Genomic DNA, 26152 nt, shown 5'->3' with positions numbered 1-26152 from the left:
ATGATGGAGGTGAACAGGACCTGCATGGATTGCTTGCCACCTGGTGCTGATGGCATAGGGGGAGATGAAGGTGCTTCTCCTGGACTGACTACTGCTCTTGCTGTTGTCCTGATCTTCACCATCGTTGTGGACATTCTAGGCAACGTACTGGTCATTCTGTCAGTTCTGAGGAACAAGAAGCTCCAGAACGCTGGTGGGTATAAAAGCCATGTGCATGCTGGAAGTCTAGGTCACTGCACGTGTGTGTGTATGTGTGTGTGTCTGTGTGTGTAATTCTGAGCATCACCTGACAGCACCTTCATTAACAAGAGCCCTACCACCTTCTTCTCATCTATCCTGCTAGATTTGCAGCCCATTCATATTAAGAGTTTAATCCCAACATAAATTTAAATAACAATCTGGTCTTCCTGATCCACTAATTCAGTATTCTCACCATTCTCTAAAACACTTGAGGAAGCCTAGCTACTCAAAACATATCGCAATAATATACAAAATGTACATAAATAATAATAAAAAAAAATAATGGTATCTTTGTGACAAAGGAATTATATGTACAGATATTTTTTTCTTTTGTTTCTATAAGAGCAAAATATATATTTTTTTCTTATTGTTTTCTAAAACATTTCTGAATATATGGGTCTTTCCTGAAAATTCCAGGATGAAAACATTCTCAATTTTTTTGGCTAATCAGAGACAATGAAAAGACAATGACATTAAACGATTGACTGCATACAAAATGTATTTTTGTGCTTTGGTACAGAATATTATGCTCTTTAGGAACATCTGTATATTAATATGATTTTATAATATAATATTTAACTCAACATTGCATGGGGCATATACAGAGTAATGGCCACTTTTACAGCTACCAATAGCCACACTTGAATTCTAAACTTGTGATTTAGATGAAAAGCAAACCAGCTCCCTTTGAATTCTTGATTCAGATGTTACTTTAAAATAAGGATATACGATTTTAACTCTTTGGTTGCTAAAGATAAATGGGTAGACTAGATTGGCCAAAAAGTTCTTACCTTCCATTAAATTCTATGTTTCTATTCTATGTTTCTGTGTACTTTCTAGATCTCAACTGGATTAACATCATAATTAAGTAAGGTCCCTTAGCATTGAAAGCATGCTGATTTATACTTTTAGGATGCTATTTTTTACATGACATAACAATGATTTTGTATGTATTACGAACACTTCCAAATATTTTTGCTTTGATTTATTACTATATGAGCTTAATATCGGGTTATAATTTTATGCATTATACTAAAATCATGCACTCTGTTTTACATTGTGCCTTAGTCAGTGTTTGTTCAGCTTTCTTGTTGGTTTTCATTGTTGGGAATGGGGACTATGACCATTTATTACATTCCTACTCGTAACAGATTATTCAAAGCTCTCTAGATACTTTAAAGGAGAAATTTCTTACAGGGCAGAAACAATTTAATGTTATCCTGTGGTACACATTTTCTATGTTAATGGTTAATTTACTCACTTGATGCTAATATATAATATATAATATATGCTAATATAAAGCTGAGGAAGGTTAGGGAGGAGATGCACTAAATGCACTAACCTGGAGAGCTTTAATTCTAACACTATTGAACATGGCCATTTACATGTTATTCTAAATAATACCTGCGCAGGTAATTATGTAGAACATAAGATAGAAGAGTGTGAAAAATAGAAATGTTTCTGTCCCTAAAACAAAAGTTCAAAAACTGATTTCATTCCGTGACCATACTGCTTCTAGTGGGAAGCAGAAGATAGATCTTTTTTTGCCCCAAAACTGGTATAGCAGTTCTGTGTTAGCCCTACCTTCAACATTTTTAATAAATTTATACCTTTTAAAGCTATTGCTAGTCTGCTGTTTCGATACACATTATTGTTACCTTTAAAGCTGTAGGACACTTTTTCGGAGCTACTACGGAAGATGGAATATATGCACTAATAGCAAGCACTGCTTTTGTCTGAGATATAAGCATCTATTTATTGAAACTTATTATTTTTGTGCTTCGACAGCCATCAGAGCAATAGTATAATTACCGGTGCTTACTGTGTAGGGTTAATTTATGGAGCTTTAGTTTATATAAATAGCTGGGAACTTCCCAGGTCAGGCTACATAGAACTTCGCAATGGGGCAGAGGCAGCCATGTATGTGGGCAGGGCTAACTGCGTGACGAGCATGGCTAGCCATGTGATGAGCCTGTTCTAGCCCCAAATAGCATTGCATTATTTGGGAGTTGGGAGTTGGAAGTGGGCTAAACAGTGTTCCCTCTAGGCCAGAATTTGCCACCGGACAAAAGGCGCTTAAAACACATTCCTGCTGTGAAGTTAAGATCATGAATATTGATATGATGTGTGATCAATCTTCAGTTCTAAACCTAAAAGTTATAGACTGTTGGATTGTGGAACCTAGAGACCTTTTGTCACCATTGTTTACCATGTAATATACAAAAATTTAACATGTATGATCTCATAAATAAGTAATAGTTTTTCTGACATTTGAATTTGGATCTGAATCAGAAATGTACTGTGTGTAGAAATCAATGAAGCGTCAATAAACTTTGTAGTTGGCAGACTCAATCCAGAATGCCAGCCACGTACATACAGCTGTGTTTAGTATGGCGGCTTACGGGCTGCTGAGCTCTGTAACAGTAAGTCTTCTGTTAGCGACATTTGTTCTTGTCAACCGTTTTCTTTGCTACTGCGCTGCCGATAGAACAATAAAGTGTTTTCAGTAATCTTGAGGGATCGGCAAAGTGTCCATACAAGGACATCAGTGCCTGTGGCAAGGTTTGTGAAGGTCCATAAAACCCATCATTAAATTGTCCCCAATATAGCCCAGTAAATGTCCACCATGAGCAATGTTGGTGCCTACTTCTGTCGATCTACATAACTGGATGTTGAATGCTGATTCCTACTCCTTGCTTTGATAAGCATTATGGGGCATTGGCCAGTACAAGTACTGTGTCTTTCTGTACTGACGTTTAGCTGGTAACGAGTTGGATAAAGCTAGGGACAAAGCACAGTAAAGGAAGTGCCAGCGATTTTTGATACTAAAGTGAAGCAACTGCAGAACTAAATAGAACCATTGGGATTTATGCTTCAGTGCCATTGTGTCACCGAGAGGTGCAGTGTACAAGTGCTGGGAAACAATTTTCAAATAAGTGAAAAAAGTGAAAAATATTAGATTAGTTTGACATTTGTGGTGTGGTTTATTTATAGCTCATAGCTCTTTTATCGTAGTTGACTATACATAACATGTAAATGTTTTGTGGTGCATACATTGTTGTAGATTGTTGACATTTCTGACATTTGCTTAGATAATAATCACTGGAAAGGAAGCGTTCTATACAATGATGCTGCTCAGTGTCCTTAACATGGTCATCTTGTGTTCTTAAAAAGCTAAGTTCAGTGATTAATATTATTTAAAGAGTTTGTTCTACTTTCTTTCCTTCATTGCTGAAAGAGTAGAAGCAGCGTGTGGCCTTGGATGAAAAACTTAACTCGATCTTAAACTGGGAATCTAAAATCTTAACATTCATTTTAAATTACTGTGTCCATAGAACTGCATAAATAATTGGATTCAGTATAGATCTATAAGGAGCAGACCAGAAAATTACAGAACGTGTGATCTGATTTTCATTCTCCATTAAAAAGGTTTTCTTATGTAAATTAATTGATCTTGGACATAAAAACTACAAGGTTTTAAAATTATTTACTTACAATGAAAACCATATCTGACAGATTAGCAGCAAAAATAGCTAAAATAAATAAAACAAGTCATGTATATTCAAACTGGGATGTTCACATGTTCACAAATTAATCAGTGAGGAACACACGGGAACCAGTTCTAGACTGTGTATTGCCCGTAGTTTGCCCATTCACTCTTTGACCATGAGACTAAGTAATAATAATGATCAAAAGACCATAAGCCCTGCTCCGGAGAATAATTCACAAACACATACCATTTCAAGTACAATATTTAATCAGTGGACTCAGTAACAGGGGCCATAGAGGGTGTCAGAAGGATTGACCATGTTGTGAAATTGCTTTTTTATTTTCTAAATGTTGAGATCCCTTCGATGTGTCCTACAGGACCTATGGCCTTTGACTGATCAGAATGCTGGGATGTTAAGAGTACACTTCAGCCATCATATGTACTTTCCTGCGTATGATAACAGCGTTGTCCCTTTCCATTTTTTGTGATGTCCCATTACTGTGCCCAAGGCTGTTTTCCATGCAGGTGATGTGTTCGGCAAACATGTCTCCATGCGTGCACTATAATTCCCTCCAGTCAGCTCTAGTGCTAGCTTGGGGGATCTCTGCGGTCGGGTCCGTGTGCCTCTATGAGGAAAGTGCTCCTGTTGATTAGTTGGAGATCTTATAGTGAGAACATGGAAGAGGATGGCAGCTGCCACTGCAAGGCTGCAGTTTCTACCTCAGGTAAATGTGTTTTTTGTTCCTGAAGAATGGATATTTAAGTACTCGAAGCTGTCAGGGATACTAAATTGTCACCTTCGTGTTTGGAAATGGAAATGGGAAAAATGGAAAGTGAGTTGTCTTTCTAAAGCCTTCCAGAGAGCATTGTGAGTACTGAACTGTATCACCACATTGTATCGTGTTTGCGATTTTACTTTATGAAATCATACATAGATGCTCCTGATAATAATTGCGCTGTGTCCCTCCGCAGCCCAAGGCTAAGTGTGCGGCATTAGATAGTCTTATGATAAAGATTTGTTTTTTGATAATTATAAGTAAGAGAGAGAGGAACTTGTTATGTATAACAGACAGTGTTTTGTATACTGAGTTAGATAATCTGATTGCACATCACATTCCATCAAACGTTGTAAATAAACAAAAGCAACAAGAACTGAGATGGTATTGGGACTCATTGGAATTATTTAGTCTGTGTTTTACATAAATAAATGTCATCTTTATTTTTACAAAGCGTCTATTATTAAGGAACATGATTATTTCTACTTTGTTTTTCAGGCCCGAGGGCCAGCCTGCTTCCTACAGACTATGAGCCCTGGCCTTGGAAGGGGCTCTGCTTTGGGGGGGGGCATGGGCACAAGGGGTCCATTCCCCTGGTACAGAGTGCCATGTTTCCCCAATTACTAGAGGTTCTAAAGACTGTGGTGCTCAGACACAGATTTGGAGTACCTGCATTTTCGGAGGGGGTTTTATGGAATACCCCAATGATAGATGCCTTTTAAATATGCTTAGATGATTTTTTGGCAAAGAGGGGATAAAATTGGTGATAAAAATACTATTAGTTATTGCTTGTGTTTTTTTTTTTTGTGAGAAATCCGATTGCAATTGTGAAGTCTTACAGACAGGATTAAAAAATTAAAAAGAAGCCAACACCCACGTTCTAATGCAAGTTGTTGACATTGTTATACATTGCAATGCTGTTTATAGACAAAACAAGCTATTTGATACAGGCAAGACTTCTCAGGGAGCAAGGCTCCCAATGCAGTTGGCTTAATTTATACACGCCGTCGGAAACCTCGTTCAATGCACTTTTGGCCTTTCTATGTAAATGAAAAGTTTGACATTTGAATCTCTACTTCCCCTTAGAGTAAAAATACACACATATCATATATGGCAAAAATAATTAGATTCATCAAATAAAAAGAATTATGAACAGACCATATGGAGCTCAAAATGTTTACATTACTCCCCAATGGATAAACTATAAATTAATTATTCTATGTGGAAACAAAATATTAGAGGACAGTATTTACACAAATGACATTGCTATACAATATTTATTTGCAACATTTAACAATTTAAAATCAATGAATGTGCTCAAATTATAGATTAAATCAGACATTTACAAATATATTTACTCTTTCTTTTTACACATAGAACAAGAGATTCCAATTTCCCAGCTTTCTGATGCATGATGGTGAGGACACGTACATCTGATGTGTGTATGATTGTGCATCCCCAAAGTGCCGCTCTGAGACTGCGGTGAAACATTGCCATTCCAATTAGTTTAAGGGAAATCACTAACGCCGAAGTGATTTGAAGTCCAAATGAATATCTGAATCTGCTCACTGGTGACTTAATGATTTAATAACATTTAATACAAAGAAGCCTATGGGATTCCCATAAGGGAAGGACACTTCTCTGGGCTTCTCTTTATACCGGTGGAGTCTAGATTTTGGTCACTTGTATTTGAAACCTTTGGCCGTGTAAGAACGCTGCGATAAAACCTCTTTAAAATTGCTTTTCCCGGTTAAACACACGTTCAAAGAAAACAATTAAAGATGGGCCCACGCTTGGAGAATTTAATATAACCAGCCATTATCTGTTGGGATTTTACATCATCCCACCAATAGGGTGCTGAACCTTCTGTAACTCGACAAAAAAACCTTTATAGTCAGACATTTTCTTACCACTTACCAACTTTTTAAAAAACTGTTCTTTTGTGCAAACGGGGAAGTTTACTGCAGACTTTAAAAACTCTGACTCGTCTTCTCTAATAAGCTATATGCGAACGTTTTCATCCCAGCCTTGCAAACCACAGACTCCGGATGGAAATACCTAAAACACTGAAAAAAGCGCAGAATGTGACAAAACTATGAAATGGGGTTAAAAATAAGTTAACCACTCTCCTTTTTTCTTGCAAATGTCCTAATGAAAAGGTCCAATCTTTCAGTATGAGGTTTCAGGAGCAAAATCGGTTCTACTAGAGGTCATGTTTGAAGTCTTAGTGAACATGAATATTGCCACTTGCTTTTTTTTAATGAAGTAGAAGTAAAATGATGCATACCATTAACACTATTCTGCATTTTTTCCTTAATCATTTTATTTTCTGGTCAATAGCATTTAAAGGTGTTTATAATAGACTTGTGCATTCGTCTTCGGGCGAACATGAAAACGAACACGAAGAGTGCGTTTTCGTGTTCGTTCCCAAGACACCCCGAAGAGAAGACGGCGGCGGTAAAACGTAGGCAAAGACAAAGACACACACCACGAAGATCTTCGTGATCGTCTTCGTCTTCGTCTACCACCCCCCCCCCTTCTAACTTACCTTGTGTTCGCGGCATCGTGGCAGTTCCCGGAAGTGGAAATCCGCAGGTTCGCCGTCACGGGTTACAGAGCAGTGTGAATGAGCCTATTGGTCGCCTACAGGGACCTCCTCTGGCATCAACCAATTGGTTAATGCCAGAGGAAGACCCTGCAGGTGACCAATAGGCTCCCTCGCACGGTCTTTGTAACCCCTGACAGCGAACCTATGGATTTCCGCTCCCGTTAACCCCTTCGATGCTGCGTTAGATAACGGGAGCGGAAATCCGTAGGTTAAAGGGCCGTGCACGCGACCAATAGGCTCACTCGCACGGCCCGATTAACCCTTTAAAAAAAACGTTTACCCCTAATAAAAGTTAACCCCAAAGCTGCAACTTACCCGGCAGATCCCACTGGTCTCCCTGTTCTATCAGTTAAATGTCCGTACAAGCGACTTTATTGGTCGCTCGTACGGACATTTAACTGATAGAACAGGGAGGCCAGTGGGATCTGCAGGGTAAGTTGCAGCATTGGGGTTTTAAAAGTCTGTACGAGCGACCAACAGAGTCGCTCGTACAGACTTTTAAAACCCCAATGCTGCAACTTACCCGGCACATCCCACTGGTCTCCCTCCCTGTTCAATTAGTTAAATGTCCGTACGAGCGACTTTATTGGACGCTCGTACGGACATTTAACTAATTGAACAGGGAGGGAGACCAGTGGGATGTGCCGGGTAAGTTTCAGCACCAGGAGTTTAACAGTCTGTACGAGCGACCCTATTGGTCGCCAGCAGGGGGCTCGTCTGCCATCAACCAGTTGCTCATATGTACATTTAAACTCCTGGCGCCAGAGCTGCGTTAACCCTGTATTAACCCCTTAACCGGGAAAACGAAGAAAAACCGAACACGAAGAATGTCCACGAATATTCGCCCGAAGAGAAGACAGGAACAGGCGAATATTCGCAGAATACGAATATTTTTCCCCCCCCGAAGACGAGCACGAAGACGAACACGAAGAGCCCCCTGGTGCCCAAGTCTAGTTTATAAGCCATACAAAAAATATTAAAATAAATAAAAGGAGAAAACATATGTAACATACAGTATATTTTGGTATCATATCTACTGTGATTTATGGTATAAGCGAGGGTAAGGTGAATACTATCGATAGGGCGATACACCACCCATGGCCTACCGCAGATTCAAAAACCATTGAGTGTCTAGAAAATATTATACGGATCAAGTTAAGATGAAAGTTTTCAATGAGGCAAGCTTTAGGGAAGCAAACAAATCCACTCCAAAAGTTCTATTAATCCGGTCGATCAAATCAAAGGCTTAAACGGCACTTTCGTATTGAACCAATACATTTTTTTTTATTAATATAAAAGCTATAACATTTACTATAGGGAATTAAACCTAGGTAACATTCTCAGTTATTCTCATGTACTACTAAAACGCTAATTTACTTTGAAAGTACCACTCTGTGATATAACTCCCAGACAAAAAGGAACTCTTCGTTTCAGGTACAGTAAATTATTTAGAGGGCATTTGCCAGTATAGTCTCACAGACGTCCTTCAGATATACCAAATGAATTCCTCAATCTGTATTTATTCCGAGTACGTCACTTGTTATGACGTGAAAATTGATTGCAAGGAACAGCTTTACTTGGTTCTTTTAAATATTGAGTTGATAACAACATCAGGGAATGGAACTAGATCAACCAAAGCATGTATGTTTTTAAGGCAATTATCATATCAGGTTCTTCAGAACTATTTTCATGTTTAATGCAAAGCAATCTATGTTTTACCTCGGAATAATAATTCATGTAGAGTAAACATCATATATACACAAACAATGAAAAGATCTCTTTTTGTTAAAAGTCCCTAGCTGGCACTGAAACATCTATCTCTCTCTCTCTCTTGTATACTTTGTATCTCAGAAGCCAGTTAAGCTGCTCTGCCAGCCAGGGCCGGCCCAAGGCAAAATGCCGCCCCCCCCTTATCTACTCTTCCTCTCCCTCCGTCCCTGCCGCCCCCCCCCCATTATCTACCCTTCCCCCCCTTGTACTTACCTTTCAGTAGTCCTGCGGCGAGTCTCCCTGTTCGGTCTCGGTGCCGGCTTGTAATGCTGAGCGCCGGAAATCTTCCGGCACCCAGCATTACAAGCCGGCACCGAGACCGAACAGGAAGACTCGCCGCAGAGGAGGGAGAGAGGGGCGCCGAGCGGGTACTGACAGCTTGGTAAGTGAAAACCACTCGGCGCCCCTTTCTCTCTCTTTCGCTTTTTTTAAAAAAAAAAGGGCTTGGGGCGGCAAAGTGCCGCCCCTTCAAAAGTGCCGCCTGGAGCGGTTGCCCCACTCGGCTCCATTGTCGGGCAGGCCCTGCTGCCAGCCTAGGTAAAGACAACAGAGGACCCTGACTTTTTTTATAAAACTCACTAAATGTTTTAACCATTCTTTCATCAGAGGAAACTGAATTCCCAGATATGTCTCTAAAAAATAATCACATTATTAGAAATGGACTTTAGGTATGTCAGACTGGAAGCAGCCATTCTAGATTCTCGTTAAATCTGTACGGAATATAAAGAAAACTCTAAAGAGTATCGATTTCACATAATACACAACACAGCTTAAAAGTAAATATCCAAGAAGCTGATTCCAATTATATGTAAAAACAGGTCTTAAGTGAATTAGGTTGTTATATTTGGCCACACGCAACTTTGGATCTCGGGTGTAATGATTGTCCAGTTGAAAAGCCATGGAGACAAAACATCTTTAATACAAAAAAACAGATATGTCTTTTCGTGCATTCTACCTAAAATGGTCTTTTTTTAGTAATGAATTTATCATAACGGGCCTGTGATTGCCAAGTTTTCTATCTGAAGCTAATATAGAGATCTACTAAATGTGGACTTTATCCAAATATGTAATATGACCCAGAGTTGTAATACAGATAAACATGTTTCTAAGGATGTTGTATAAAGAGATAAATTGGGGTTTATTCACTAATTCGCGTGTTCAGGCGGGATGAAACATTTGATGTCACTATGATCATTATGAATTATGAAAGGCCGACCCAGATGAGTGACTCATCTGGCTGAGGCACTGTATTATAAGTCACACAAGAAGTGAAATACAATCTATTTAAAACTGGTAAGAAGCCAGCATAGCTATTGGGATTCAAGTAGAGTATGAGTTTGCAGGAAAGTTAAACATTCCTTCTCATTACTCTTTGATGGGCCAAATCATCAGGGCTTCTTCTGTAATAAGGGCTGAGCTGGCCATGCATAATGCACGGGGGTTTATACCTCAGAAGGCCAAGGGAAGTCTCTGAGTAAAATCCTCAAGACTCACCTAAAACAGCAAATTTAATAAACACCCCCCAATGATTCACCATCATAGTTCATGGTAGCATTCCCAGTTTTTAAATGGTGTCATATAGGACAACCGCAGGGACCACTGGGGCTTCTAGTTAACAAAACTGGGTAAAATAGACTGATAGAGGCACCCTTTCCCTAGCATAAAGAGCGTTACATAAAACCATATTAGCTAAAATAATTTTTAAATTACGTTAGAGGAAAGCAGTGAATTTGCAACATTTGGTGTTAACCTAAAAATTCCTTTATGCCCTTTAGCTTTCGTTTTCATGATCAGCAACAGAAACAGTGTCAAAAGCACCAACTAATTAATTTATCTGTTTTATTTTAAATCTCATTTTTCACAGCACTGCTATCCCCATCGGAGAAGTCAAATCATATTTGATTCCAGGGTATTATTGGCCTGGCTGTGCATGCTGCCATATTTACATTACCAGGAATTTCCAGAGCAGACAGCACTGAGTAACCGATAAACTGTTTCCCAGGGCTAAAAGTAACTCAGTCCTTTCCATAATAATGTCTGTTTTTAATTATTTTAAATAAAATATATTTTATTTGTTTGGAAAGGGGTGAAAGGAAGACAAGAAGGTCTCAACAGAGTTTTTTTGTGTTTGCACTTTTTAGTGATTTTCTTTTTTTGTTTATTTTTTTGCACTGCTCTTAACTCCCGTCCCACCAAGATCAGGATCGATGGTAAGTTTGAATCAATGCTTGGGGTCTATGCCCAGGGGAAGGAGGATATATTTAGGTTATATACCCTCTGGTTTATTTTATTACCCCCACCCCATTAGGCACAGGATTGGGGAATAGGGGGGTAATCATTGCCCATTTGGGTGAAAGATGGACCTGGGGGACCCAACTCCTTTTTTCATGTGTTTTTGTTATTAATTGTAGTGCTCGGGGGGTATTGCAAGCTTCAAGCAAGGATAACTTGCAACATTTAAACTTGCATACACTTGCATGCTCTCACAAACAACTTGCAGATTAGTGAACACTTTACCATTGATTTCCAAGTTAATAAACCTCATTAGATCAGATTGGGACATTAAAACTATATGTTATAAACATAGACTGTGTTATATGTTTCATAACTTTGTACTTGGAAGACAAAACAGTAAATTAATGCATTAGCAATACTACAGAAATCCTTAAATGAAAAAAATAAAAAATATAAAAACATATTAAAATAACAAAACGGAACGTTTCATGAATGTGCCCCATATGTATTAAATAAATGCTCATGTGTGCTGGTAGTAAAAGCTTCTCATTTTTTTCTTTCGAAAATTAAAATGTGCCAATCATCTGAAACAGTCTATAAAAAGATCCAGAATAAGTTTAGCGGAATGCCATGGAAGTACACCTGTTTATTTTAAGGAATCTTTGAAATAAGTGATGCTTTCTTCTTGATTGTGGTCGGTATTGTGGGCAGAACCAGCTTCTTTTATTCGTCAAAATGAAAACCACATTTTGAGCACATCTGATATTATTTATGTAGCTATAAATGTTCCTTCCCACCAAAGTATTTATAACGACTAATTTCTGTTAATTCCCTAGTGGTTCCAAATTAGGTACTATATTAGATGTTCTTGGATACAGGTCTTTTATATACACAGGGATTATCACTCCTTTCTTGGAGCGGTCAGGGTAATTTTTTACCTGGGTGGGGGGCTGGTTGTGAGAACAGGCGATGCTACTAGTGTATTTTACTGCAGTTCGTGCACACCGCTTTCTCATTTAACTCCTCCCTGACCTGGCTCTCCTGAAAGCACAGAGTATACTACAATATGCTTCTTGCACATGCCCAGTAGAACATGCCCATTCGAAGGGAGCAGCAGCAGCCAATCGCCTGGATGCTGGAGGTTGTTATTCTATCGTGGCCTCAAAGAGACACACAAAAAATGAACCACACGTCTATGGGCAATAGCTTGTATTTATTTTTTAAAGTGTTCTGGCTGATATGTATTTAGCAAAGTGTAATTAAAATGCACTCATTCTAGCAATTAATCCGCCGATACATCACAGGCCCTCTGGGCATTTCAACGAGTATTAATATGGTACCAGTGTTACTGATTTGCTAATTGGAGTCCTTAGGCAAATGAAGAAAGGGGGGAGGTGGGATATGCAAAGATTAGATGCTATGTGCTCAGTCAATTTATAGAAGTGAGAAACACTTTTAACTCTTGTAGTGCTAGAGGGATGTCAAAAGTAAGCTTTGCAATGCTAGGGGACCAGTCTGTCAAAAATGTGTTAAAGGAATTCAGCCTTCATGGTTACTCCTTACCCAGTGAAACTTATGGAAAATGTGTGTTTCAAGGTTGCACTAAAACCATCGCTATGCGGTGCTTCCGGAGGAAGAATGGTTTTTGATATGGTTGTCTTCTTCGCTGGTTGATTGGGGTTTTCAGGATGCCTACAAGTAAAACACTTTTAGGTTTATCTTCATTTAGTCTGACCTAGTTAGACTGCAAATGTCTCTATTACTTAAAAGGTGAAAGAAGTTTAAAAATTAAGTAAACCATCAGCAGAAGGTGGAGAAGGCTAATAATACATTTTAATAGTAGACTCAAAAAGACAACGCTAAATAAAATATAAAAGTATTTTAATAAATACAGACAAAACAGATAGACAATCAAATTAATATAATAAAACTTCAAATGGTATACAATATAATATATATATTAATATAATATATTATATTGTATATCATTTGTGTTTTTATTATATTGATTTGATTGTGTATCTGTTTTGTCTGTATTTATTAAAATACTTTTATATTTTATTTAGCGCTTTTCTTTTTGAATCTGTATTTATAAAGACTAGCTGCTTTGTCTTGGTTACTATTCTCTTTATATTAGCCCTATTTTGCCTCTATACATATGGCTGGTAAATATAACTGATATTATTTTATTATATATCACCTATTGGTCTTTTATTATCTATCTAGTGTGGGGCTATTATATAAAACTTTCCCTTTTTTTCTGGTCACATTTAGCACTGTTGTTTCTCTACATTTTCACATTTTAATAGTGCTTTTAGATTAAATGTAGCTTTAAATGTTTTTACGTAATATACGATATTTAAAACCCACTCTCAGCAGGCTGGTCTCCGATGAGGGGTTTAAATTGGATTCTCATTTTAAAGTTCTTCCCAGGAAGCTACGATCCTTTGCTGTCGAGTAAACTTGGACTATAACTGGCTTCCAGAAATACATTATTGAAAAACATCTGATGCTGCTCACTTTGAGAAATTTATATCTGCAGCGATAGCATGCGAAGAAACACGGTAACAAAACGGTGGATTTTTTTGCTTGAACGTTAAAATGTGTAATCTTTCTCTGCAAATTGGCTGAAGATTTATATAAAGGGTGTTAGGTCTGTTTATTTCATGGAGATGTCATTTAATAGACAGAGATGAAGAATGTCATACCCTTGAAGGCAAAGGTGGTGCTACCATATTGTTACATACACCCTTGGTTCAGTTCTTTCTTGTTGTTGTAACACTGGAATTCACCTCGGCAGTGAGCAAATGCCAGGAAGACTTTGCAGCGTATGGTAGACAGGTTGAAGAACCAAAAACATGTATGCTGTAGGCTATTTATCTTGCGTCTCTTATGCAAGATCTTTTGGCTTTGTGATTACAAGGCACTCAGGAGGAGAACCAATTATTAACCTGCAGATTTGTATTAAATTTTTTCTTTAAAATTCTCTATAACACCTATTATTTAAAGAATGTCATACCCATCTAATATGCAAAACAAAAGCCATGAACGGACTCTTCATTATTAACACACATTTCTTCAGAACACTTCCTAATAGTGGGTGACTTAAAGTTTTATGTTTGCATATGCATTGTTAAAGGGACAGACTAATGCACAAACAGCCTTAACAAACACATGTTAAAGAACAGGGGCAGTGTTTTAATAACCTGCGCTTACTTACCTTCTTTCAGTGCTGCCAACATAATGCCCCCTCTGTGTTCTGAAACTCAAAGCACGGGCACTTGGGTTCTGAAAATGTTGCATGAGCCAGCGCTGAAGGTGGCTGGAGGTGAGTACCCAGCAGGCGTCCAGTCTCAGCAGGAATTGCATTTGGCCAAATTCGGGGGGCTGGGGGGGCAGACTCTCATGCAGAATACATAAAGAAGGAAACCCTCTGTGCGCTTTCATGCAAAAAATGAAACTGCCAGGTAACTCAGCCTTCATATTCATTAAAGTGTATAGGAGAGTACCTTTAAAATGATACGAAATTTGGAATAGACCTGCACCAGCTAAATAATAGAGAAAAGGAAAAAAGAAAGAGAGAAAACAGAAAAACAAAAAATGTAGTTCCCAATGACTATACAACAGCATAGAAGATAGAAGCAAATTATAGCCATGTTGTGTTACAGAATATAATTTCAGCTATGTTTATATTAACCACTAATATACAATCAACATGTATTTTATGAATATACCTACATGCTAGATTTGAAGGTTTTGCTTGTCTAGGCAGACACTGCTTTTGAATGAGGTTTAATACAATGTGCATTTTGATAATTCAACTACAGCCCTGATTAAAGTAAACTAATGACAGCAGCTAAAGAATGCCCCATCAGGGGTTTAACTAGAAACCTCCCAACTTCCCCAAGCAACATGTCCCACAGTTCCACCTTTGCCCCCAAACAGTTTGTGAGGACCTCCTTTGCCCCCAAACAGTTTGTGAGGACCTCCTTTGCCCCCAAACAGGTTGTGAGTGCCACCTTTGCCCCAAGCAGCTTATCAGTGGCCCCAAACAGCCTGCCTGTGCCATCTTTGCTCCAGCTTGTCAGTGCCCCCAAACGGCTTATCTGTGCTGTCTTTTCCCGAAACACACTCCATCTCATACCACTTACACATATATGCTCACACACACTTACGCATACACATCTATGCTGACACACATTTACAGATACACATCCACATCCATGCTCACAGACACACTTATACATCCACGGTCACATACACGTATAAATAGACATGCATGATCATGCTATGCCACTGCCCCCCCATTTAAAGGAGTGTCCCTTTAAGGACACCATGTCTGAGATAATTTTTTACATATATTAAGCTACCGGGATCATATTATCTCCCATAAGATAACATCGTTTTGAGTATCAGTTTGTAGAAAATAAGTAATGACTTGATTAGCAGTGATATCAAACATTATTATCTTATGCAAGATAAAATCACTTGTGTAATGAAAATGTTGACAGATACCCCCTCCCTTTCAGTGGTAATAAACAAGATAGGAGCTTCCAGCCTCGTTGGCTGCCAGAGAATCCAGCTGCTCATCTCAGCTGCTAACTCCTAACAAGCACTGTCTAATCCAGTTTACAAACCAGCACAGATCTCTTGACTTTAAGAGGCATCGGAGCCCGAATTCTCATGACGCTCTCAGACAAAAGCATCTCTACTTAATGCAAAGCTATCCTAAAATAGATGTAAACAAACTTAATATAATGTGTGGGTATACGTTTTACCTATACCTTCTGCATAGCACCGAAGTGTCCCTGTTCGGGACCCAAATCCCACGATGTTCCTCTTTTCTAGGTGGTAAGGATGCTTTGATGGGTATGAGTGTTTCAAAGCCCTAAAAGTGTCAACAGTCTGCATATAAACAACACAAAATGTGTTGAATGAAGTTGCATAAATAAAATGCGTAATTGTTTTGTTAAATATCAGCTTTTTCTAAATATCAATTGGTTAGGAGATAAAAAATATCAGTAAAGCCCTACCACCTAGTCACACCTCTAACAAAAGTATCCCTCTGAACATTTCGGATGATGGGAGATATGCGTCTAAGTAATCAAAATGCTGTAACTGAGATGAGATGCTTTTGTGTCTTCTACTTTTCTTACATCAGGTCAGAACACAGTCACATCTCATCCTGGCGGTTGGTAGGCAGTTTATTCAAGTCTTCAAACACAGCTATGTAGCTCTGTGACATTGTATACTACTTTCCGTATAACATAACATGCATAATACAGCCGATATTTTTTCTCAAAGTCTTCCAGTCAGGAGGATCAACATATAAAAAACATGTCAGTGGAAACATGCTTTCTCTTACAAATATGCTCAACTAATAGCTTTTTCACTCTATACAAATAGCATGTAGATGTAAATAACATTTCACACCAACTTAATTATGTAAAGGGACAGATTAATGTCTCTGAGGCCCTTATTAAAGAATGATGCATATTACAATACTTTTTAACAAACTTTTTTTCAAAACAAAAAATAAAAGATCTACCAGCCCCAGATGTTGCAGCCCTGTTGCTGCAGCTGCCCTCTTCCTCTGTGAAAACAGTGGTAGCGCCACAGGGCACAGGGGTCTGAAAAACCTTCCTCGCACAGTCGGTCGAAGCAGCGCTAGGCTAACCGGAGGCGAGTATATCATATGCATGGAGATATATTCGGCTGAACACATCTCCAGCATAGTAAATTCCCTCCATGCATTTGTTAAGGGAACACTATGGAAATTCAAAGGGGCAACGCAGGGTTAATGAATAATTCTCTACTCATGGCTCTTACTACATTGGCGTTTACCGAATATTCCTTTGATTCTGCATCTTAGAGCTAGTTGCCTTTAGTGAATATATCTAGGGGATGTCATATCCTCTTAGAATAATTCTTCATGTGATGCATTGCAGATCCATCGGTCGCTGAAACAGTTAAAGGCTGGAATTATAACAAAGCCCTAGAAAGGTCAATGTTGTGATGTGACTATCACATTACACATCTTGTGAGTGTCATGATTATGCTGTGAATTCTGATTTTATCTTGGTGCCAAGACAGAGTCCAAGAAAGGAACTTGGCACGCCGAAGGTTATCACAGCCATTAACTCTTTGAGTGCAGCAGGCAATGTTTTGGCCCTCAAAGAGTTAAACACTGGAGCACAGACAGGATCTTTTTTTGCTTTGTATGCTAAGTCTACAGGCTTGGTTGGGGAAAAAAAATCCTGGCTACGTCAGTTCCAGGCTACATGCACATATGATGAATGTACAGTTTGGTTGAGTTCACACATGTTCAGACTTTTTCCTTATCACTTCATTCATTAGGTTCTAGTTGAATATGCCATTTGTTCATCTGTTCGCTGGAGCATTAGTCTGCAGCCCGCAATTGTATTTTCTGCAAGAAAACAAAAATGTTTCCATGTTAAAGGCTAATGAATCTCACAGGTACTCCCCTGTCTATACCTGCCAGATTTCAAAAAGCCTATAGGTAACTTCATCAGACATAAGCCATTTAATTTAAATAGACTTTATCCGTTCATGCCCATTTACCTGAAGTGGTGGATCCATTAAACAAATATATATATTTTTTTATCTTGAGCATAGTATTGTATTGTCTGAAAACATTTTAAAAACAGAAAACAATAAAATATTTGTGAAATTTTTTTTTTAGTTTAATAGTAGTAATTAAAAAGATTGGAGCTCCCTTTTAGGTTCAGCATCTGTCTAGAACGTGAGCTCACGTGTTCACCAAAATCAGATTAAAAATGTAATGGGATCCAGGTTTTGTATACAGCAATTAGCCCACCATCAGCCCGAAAAAACAATGAAACTCGTGAATAAAACTGAATATTATATGTTTGTGTTCTTTATTGTATTTTGGATTCCTCATTAAAAATATAACACAGCAATATCACAGATGTTGTTGCAAGTTAGTATAGTTAATTCAATGTACCGGTAATTAGAAATGAAAAAGTCATATCGTGTAGCTTGACAATTTATATAAATAAAACATTGTTAGTTTGCACTTCTATCTTTAAGACAAACTTTCTTCCAATCTTAAGGGATGCCCACGTGTTGTCTGGAAGATATATGTATTGACCTTGAACATGCGTGCAAAGGTTTAACATATTCCACGAAATATGTATTTTCTCAAGAGGGAATGCCCCCCCTCCACTGTTTGTGATCACCAGGAATGATTAATTTCTGGTAGTCAATCTCTTCCCCTTGGAAGAACTATAGGTTTAATTTTTCCAATCTATTTCTGCATAATTAAAAGCCCCCATAATTATAGTTCTCCCTAGCTGAGAACCCTTTTCTGTTTGCATTAACATCTGTATTTCTTCAAGATCATAATGTTTGGTGGTTTGTAACAAATACCCACTTATATTTTCTGGGCACTTCTACCCCCACTGACTATTCCAACCCACAAGGAATCCACATGTTCACTACTGTCATCGTATATATCTTTCTGTAAATGAGGCTATAATGACGGTTTCCCATCATTTATAAACAACATGTAGCCCTCCAAATTGGTCGAGTCATGCCACCATGTTTTTGTTATGCCATCCAAGCCAAAGTTTTCGATTATCAGCTCCCATTTCCATATTTTACCAGTTAAACTTATGGCATTTGCAAACATACACACTGCCATCTTCCATTTGTGATTTAATTTTGAAGTGGTTTATAAGCTTCTCCCTATTATCTGTACTAAGCAGTTGGTTTGTACATTATTTTTGGTGAAGTCTGGAGGTGCTACTTATTTCTTGTATGCCCACGTCAATGTCAAGCAAGGGTTGAGTATTTTAGTTTTTTTGCATATCATTAAATTCAGGTAGTCGCTTTGTATATGAAATTGTTCTGGGAATATTAGAGTTATTAGGTGTTATTAGGTGTTGAGGGCTTACCTTAACAGAGGGCTGTTTGTGTGTTATTAACCTTTGTGTTTGAAGTTCCTTTTCTTTTGAAGGTCCTTTCTTTTCTCATGTTCTTTGGAAGCTGCAAGGTCATGTCGGTTTGGGTCAAAATAATTGTATAAAACACTGAGAAATAATCACACAATCTATATTGAGAATTATTCCCAGTAAAATGCGGTCTTAGTATGGTGAGAGGTCACAAAATGTTCTGCTCCTTTTTTAGCAGAACATCTTCTAGTAGTAGTAGTAGTACTAACACCGTGGACTGTGTAGCACCAATGGGGTTGGTGTGAAAGAGGGCATATGTTTTGAAAAAATGTCTATAAGAAAGAAGGTAGAAACAGGAAAGGAAAGCTGTCATCTACAACTTTAAATGTTTTGTAAGATTGTATTCTTTGCCGAATTAAGTTTTCAGCTACTTTGATCAGTTTGTTGTTCCATTAATTAAAACTACCGTATAGTACTTTAGAGTGTGTATGTAAATTTAAGTGAAGTTTACTGTGGCTCTGTGTGTATGTATGCTTGAATGTATATGTGTATGTTGTAAGAGTGTGTGTGGGTGTGTGCATGCAGGTGTAAGGTGTTATACTGAGTGTATGTATGTATGTATGAGTAAGTGCTTGGTGTTGTGAATGTATGTGTAATGGTTTAGAGTGAGCACATGTGTGTAGAGCTTCCCCGTACCATCATCATGCCCCCCCACATCCTAATTCATTCACAGCCTCCACCACAATCATTATCTCCCAACCACCAGACATTGATGAGTTGTCCCGCTGACATCAGTGGGCTGTCCCACTGATGTCGGTGGACAATCCCACCGGGAGTAGGGCATGTGTGTCTCTCCGAGCAAAGTCCAGAGAGTTCCTGGGTCTGATAATGACCCTTCTGTGTACAGTTAAATTTAGCATTTGCATTATTATGGGCCCTAAAGATTTTCCTTGATTTGTACTGTGAACATCATCCATCATTTTCACTAAGCAGCACGTAAAGATGTATTCATTGTTGAAATAAATAACTCAAGCTGTTTTTCTTTACAGGTAACATATTCGTGGTGAGCTTGTCTGTTGCCGATCTGGTGGTGGCTGTCTACCCATATCCAGTAATACTCATCGCTATATTCCATAATGGATGGACACTAGGAAATATCCATTGCCAGCTCAGTGGCTTTTTAATGGGCCTTAGTGTTATTGGTTCAGTTTTTAACATTACAGCCATAGCCATCAACAGGTACTGCTACATTTGTCACAGCCTTAGATATGACAAGCTTTATAACCAGAGGAGCACGTTCTGCTATCTATGCTTAACATGGATACTGACGGTTCTAGCAATTGTGCCAAACTTTTTTGTTGGGTCTTTACAATATGATCCACGTGTCTTCTCGTGTACTTTTGCCCAGACGGTAAGCTCTTCATACACCATTACAGTTGTTGTTGTACATTTCTTAGTCCCTCTGGCCGTGGTGACATTCTGTTATCTGAGAATATGGGTTCTGGTTATCCAAGTGAAGCAGCGAGTGCGACAAGACTCCAGGCAAAAGCTGACACCAACAGATCTAAGGAACTTTTTGACTATGTTTGTAGTGTTTGTTCTTTTTGCGGTTTGCTGGGGACCCTTAAATTTCATTGGCCTTGCAGTGGCCATTAACCCCTTCCAAGTGGCGCCTAAGATTCCAAAATGGCTCTTTGTGCTAAGCTATTTCATGGCGTATTTTAACAGCTGCCTCAATGCCGTCATTTATGGTCTTATGAATCAGAACTTCCGCAAGGAGTACAAAAGAATATTAATGTCTTTGTGGACTCCAAGACTGCTCTTCATTGACACTTCAAAAGGTGGAACTGAGGGGATTAAAAGCAAGCCATCACCAGCTGGTACTAATAACAATGAAGCCGATTTATATGTGTAAAATGGGATAAGCTGCCATTTTGTATGCATTTTAAAGCATTAATCAAAATTATTTTTATGACATTTTTTCACTATGTGCCTAATTCATGGACTATGTTCTTATTAAACCAACAAATATGAAAACCCGACTGCGGCTTTTTTTTTGCGTTTTGTTGCTGTATTAAATGTTGTATTAATATTGATATATTGAATTAAATAATCAAATGAAGAAATATATTGAGAAAATGAAGTCATGAAAGCATTCTTTTTCTAAAACAGTTCCAAATAACAGCACTAGATCCTCAAAGTGTTCTTGTGTACATTTCAGTAAATATATAAGTCATTGCCACATACAAAGCACCTCATAATAAGGCATTAAAGGTAGACACTGATCCTAATTGCAGTTATTGACCAACTGAACAAGATAAACAAACTCTGTATTTGTAGGTATTAATAAATAACACATGAAACTCGGCATTGAAGCATTGATCAAATAAATAATGCATAGAAAACCTAAACTGCAGACATAGATCATAGTTCACAAAAGGCAAAAGGCCATCCCTGGCACTGATTGCACACATAGGACGTGTCCCAGCACCCCCTTGGACGCAGAAGACTTGCCCATTAACAGCCTCACTGTGCCATCTTTGCCCCAAACGGGCTGCCTGTGTCATATTTGTCCCACTCAGCCTCCCTGTGTCATAATTGCCCCAGTCAGCCAGCCTGTGCAATTTTTGCCCCAAACACCCTGCCTGTGCCAGTTTGAACAATTGTGTTGGTATGGTATCACAGTATCTCTCACATACTGTAAAATTCCTGATTGACCCCAATACATTAATATTGGGATCCCCCACAAATTATTGATTCAAACATCAGTTAAATATGCGTGGAATTTTCTGACAATGTCGAAAGGCATATAAATAGCTGTACCTACCTGTGAGTCCTCAGGCATTTTTGTAAAAAAAGTACCTGGAAATTATATTCACTGTCATTATTAAGCAGAAGTCAGTCTGTTAAATTCATGTTTTTACTGTTTTATACGTAATTGGCATTGATTTGGCAGCTCACCAAATGCAAACAGTAGGACTATTTTGCATTGTAAACCATTCAGCTGTCTCAACAAATTTTATTGTTCCAGGTTAATATGTCAAACATTATTGCTTAATATTTAATAAGGAGTAAAATACTGCAAGATATGCTTTTAATGCCACCAGACATTTAAAATGTTCACAGGAGTTGCTTCTAATACAGATGACCATTGTCATTTTGTGGAAAAACAGAAGCAAATCTCTGTAGAAAGGAACCTTATATACATTTCCATAGAAGATAAGAAAAAAATGAGAAAACAGCCTGACTCTTGTATTAGACAAATATTAAAGAATTACTCTGTTAAGGAGGTATAATCTTTTAAGGAAATTATATGTTAGTTAGAATTCTATTTCAGAATTTCAATATTATGGGGAATCTTTACTATTAATTAAACAAATACACCAAGTATCATTCGCAAACATTTTCTTCCAATATTTTTTTTCATTATTTTTTAAAAATTTTAAACGACTGGCACTTAGAAATCACACTCAAATACAGAATATAGCAGTAGAAAAATTGAACACAAATGGAAAGTAATCACAATTCTATTTAAGAATTTGTGTCAAGAGTAAGAATGTATGTTTGCAATGGTATAGACACTAATACAAAAGTTACTTTCTAGGTAAGAATACATATCTCAAATCTGTTTATCACGTTGGATCAAAAACCAAGTCACTGAGGGATGACGGGGAATGGAAGAAACTATGGAAGAACTATCTTGGCTACACCATTTTTTCTATATCAGAAATTACACTGATCATCCATTGCTAGCTGAAACTCAACTAATATAAAATTACAAGAACTCCTAATTTTTCCTCACCTGCTCCTTCCTAAAATGTGTCAGGCTTAGCAATCGTGTTAGCACATGGTCCTACCAATCAATGATCAATAATTTGACCTTTCATTTTGGAAGTCGATCAAACCAGATTCATTATTACAACACTGCCAGATTTCATCTTTTTCTTATGGAAGAATCAGTAAGAAACCTCTCCTGACAAACAAACATTGATCAAATCACTCCTTTTCCCTGCAATCAATCTTAAATGCGGTGATCAAAGTTTTCTCTGAACTTTTTGTCAACTTTCCAACTTTCCGTATGCGTATATTAACTTCCAGAAAGTAACTGAACTGAAAGTTCTTATGAGATTGTTATGACATTATGCTTAATAAGTTAACATTATATTAGGCCATACAATCGTGTGAGTTTACTGAATATAATAACAGCTACCTGTGTTAGCTGAAATCTGAGTCAGTGGCGGAACATCCAGAGTCTCAGGGGTCGCTACTGCGACTGGGCCCTAGAGTTCTGCCAGTCAGGGGGGGCCCAAGCTCACGGAATGCAGCAGCCGGCACAAGCTGCTGTATTCCATCACCTAGGAAAGGGGTCTACAATGCGGGGTGCAAATGAGCGGCACGCAGGGCTGATGTCAGGGCCGGACTGGCCCACGGGGATACCTAATCTAATTGAAAGCCGCCTCCTCCGGCGCCTAATGAAATTAGGCCACTATATGCCATTCTGCCTCCAGAAATGCCTTATACCCCCCTCTGTCCCATGATATGCATTTTAACCCCAGAGTGGGTTGACAGATATGGCTCAATATGACAGATATGATTCAATATGTAATTTGTTGAAAAAAAATTGTTGTGTAAAAATCATGTTTTTTGGGGGGGGGGTTTGGGGTCCCTTAACAGATTCTCGCACCGGGCCCCTGAGGCATAAAGGATACAAATAGTATCCTTTATGCCTTGCATGTAAGTACAAACATATAACATATTTATATATAAATCTCATTGGACAGGCATTTTATTTTGATTATATGAGACATATTAAAAGGACATTGCAGTCATCATATGCACTTTAATTCTGCAGAATCCCCACCAATGCATTTGCCTCTTTTCCCACCTCCAGCTCAGAGACATGCAGGAGATTTGTTTGGCTGTACAAGTCTCTGGCTTTCTAAAGTGCATGTGCTTTATATTCACTGCCAGCCATCTCCACTGCTGCCTCGCACGAGAGTTCCAGGGGGTCAGGTAAGACAGCCCCTGCACATACCAAAAGTGGTCCATCTGGTCTCACTGGGAGAGTTTTATTGGCACTGATTGGCTGTTTCTAGCAACCAAAAGTGGTGCAAACTAGATGCGTGGTTGGGGCAGTACACTGCAGCTTCCCCTGAAGGAAAACGCTTTCTACCCTGCATGTTAACGAATGCATATTAAAGTACTTTCAGAGAGTTTTATTATGCATCCTACATTGTAGCTGGTAATCAAGCTGGCATATAAAGCAGAAGATATTTGGAACTACTCGTGCACGTTAGTAAGCAGGATCAGTCATCATCCCTGTCCTATGTAGGAACCGACTCTACCCAAATTGCATTACTTATAATTTACATAACAATATGTTTGAGAAAAACTCAACTGTGAACCGACAGCTGCCTAATAGCAAGCACTACGGTGAGTCCCTGCTCAGAAGTATATCAACTATTAGTTCGATTGGGCCATTACAGAGAAAATATACCAAGTGGGCCATGCTGACAAGACCCACGAAGGCCCAAATGTATGTTTTTTTAGGTATGTAAATTTTTTTTTAGATGATACTAAGTACTAATAGTTATTAGTCAGAGTATCTCCTTTAAATCATATAGTTGCTTTTATTAACTCACTCATGTTGCTGTTTCGTTAATTTATTTTCCAAGAGAGATGACAAGTAAAGGCTACTTATCATCTATGATTGGAAGACTGTATATTTTTCTTATTTTTTTCCAATGATCGTTCTGTAATGCGGTATGTATGCGGATTGTAATTAGATATTTTTTAAAAAATGCATAAAACATATTCTAAAAATAATCATGGTTTCCATAAACATTTTCTATTACTTCCAAGTCTTTTTTAGGTCCACTAGTCTTGGGGTTGTCAGTGCTGCTGAATGCTTTCTTTTCATCCCACAGTAGAGGGACGTCTTGTGAACACATATGACGGTGATGTGCATCTTGGAAAGCCGGCTTTAAGTGTTCAGACATGTGGCAAGATGTGCATTGTGTCACCTTGTCAGTCATGTTAACAACTATCTTGCTTAAATTCTTATTTGGGACAAATTGTTACATTTCTTTTCAGCTTTAACATGGTTAGAACTGCACATTCATAAAATGTTTTCCAATGTCAACAGATTGTGCTTTTGAATGCAGAAATCAAATCCAAACATAAGCTAATTAGATTTTAAACAAGCAATGTATACAGGAAAATATTTTTCTCAATACGGAGTAACTTGGACAAAACAATGTTTAGGATATTTCTTTACACTTAACGTGGAATCAACTGAAAAATTCAAATCTGTAACGCTGGGGTATTAATTTGCCCAGGTCAGGGTAGACCATGATACCGTTTTATTATAATTTTGCTAATTCTTTCATACATAAAGGGCCAGTGGTTGCAGTGTTGGTACATCTATATGCGTTGTTACATTTTTGTACATGTGTTGTCAATTTTTTTACAAAAACATAGCTGTATTTTTTGTTATAATATAATTCACATACTATAATAATATCAGAGAATACGGATAAGAACAAAAAGGGTGTTAGGATGCCTAGAAGGACCAAACCTCCCAAGGTTCAGGAAGCCATACCTGAGAACTCTCTGAATTAGACTTGGGTGCCTGTGAAGTCTTCATGTTCGTGTTCGTCGTTGGGGAAAAAAATATTTGCATTGTTTATTATTGCATAGGTTTATTGAAAAAACTAGTCATAATAGCTATATTGATTGTTACCTGAGTGTGGTGTGGCAGATGCCGACTTTTGTTGACAAATGGAAATGAGCAAGGGAGTACTATGGTGGGTGCAGAGGGTGCATGACACTCGGGGACCCCGGTACACGGGTATTGTCACCAGAGAGTATAAGTTACATTAAAGGTAGAGGTGTGCAAGGTAAGGGGAGGAGAGCTGCACTGAAGATGGTAGAGGATCCTTGACATGCTGTAATAAGCCTTTACTGATCTCTCCATGCTTGGAAAGTGAGTTATTACAATATAATTATTCAGGAAGAATCTAGGGCACAGGGTTGATGGGGGACAGCTGGTAAGACTGGCAATTAATGCATAGCATTAGCCTGCTTGTCTAAGGAAGTC

General features: G+C 38.2%; 1 protein-coding gene across 1 annotated transcript; it reads left to right on the top strand.

Annotated features, from left to right (window-relative positions):
- On the top strand, nucleotides 1-20968 carry LOC149298173 (melatonin receptor type 1C). The gene is made up of 2 exons (XM_089487709.1): nucleotides 1-193; nucleotides 20103-20968. The coding sequence occupies exons 1-2, from the start codon at nucleotides 1-3 to the stop codon at nucleotides 20966-20968; spliced, it is 1059 nt and encodes a 352-aa protein (XP_089343835.1).
- The last annotated feature ends 5184 nt before the right edge of the window (nucleotides 20969-26152 follow it).

The sequence above is a fragment of the Sceloporus occidentalis genome, unplaced genomic scaffold, assembly GCF_023333645.1.
Source record: "Sceloporus occidentalis isolate IW3139 unplaced genomic scaffold, rSceOcc1.0.p SCAF_34, whole genome shotgun sequence".
Lineage (NCBI taxonomy): Eukaryota > Metazoa > Chordata > Lepidosauria > Squamata > Phrynosomatidae > Sceloporus > Sceloporus occidentalis.
The sequence above is the reverse complement of the archived record's forward strand: the minus strand, read 5'-3'. Positions and strand labels throughout refer to the sequence as shown.

What these genes read in the sequence shown, in the direction of transcription:
- LOC149298173 (XM_089487709.1), top strand. Translation starts at nt 1, where the DNA reads ATGATGGAGGTGAACAGGACCTGCATGGATTGCTTGCCACCTGGTGCT. An exon ending in CAAGAAGCTCCAGAACGCTG is followed by an intron (nt 194 to 20,102) that starts GTGGGTATAAAA and finishes TTTTCTTTACAG; the next exon opens with GTAACATATTCGTGGTGAGC.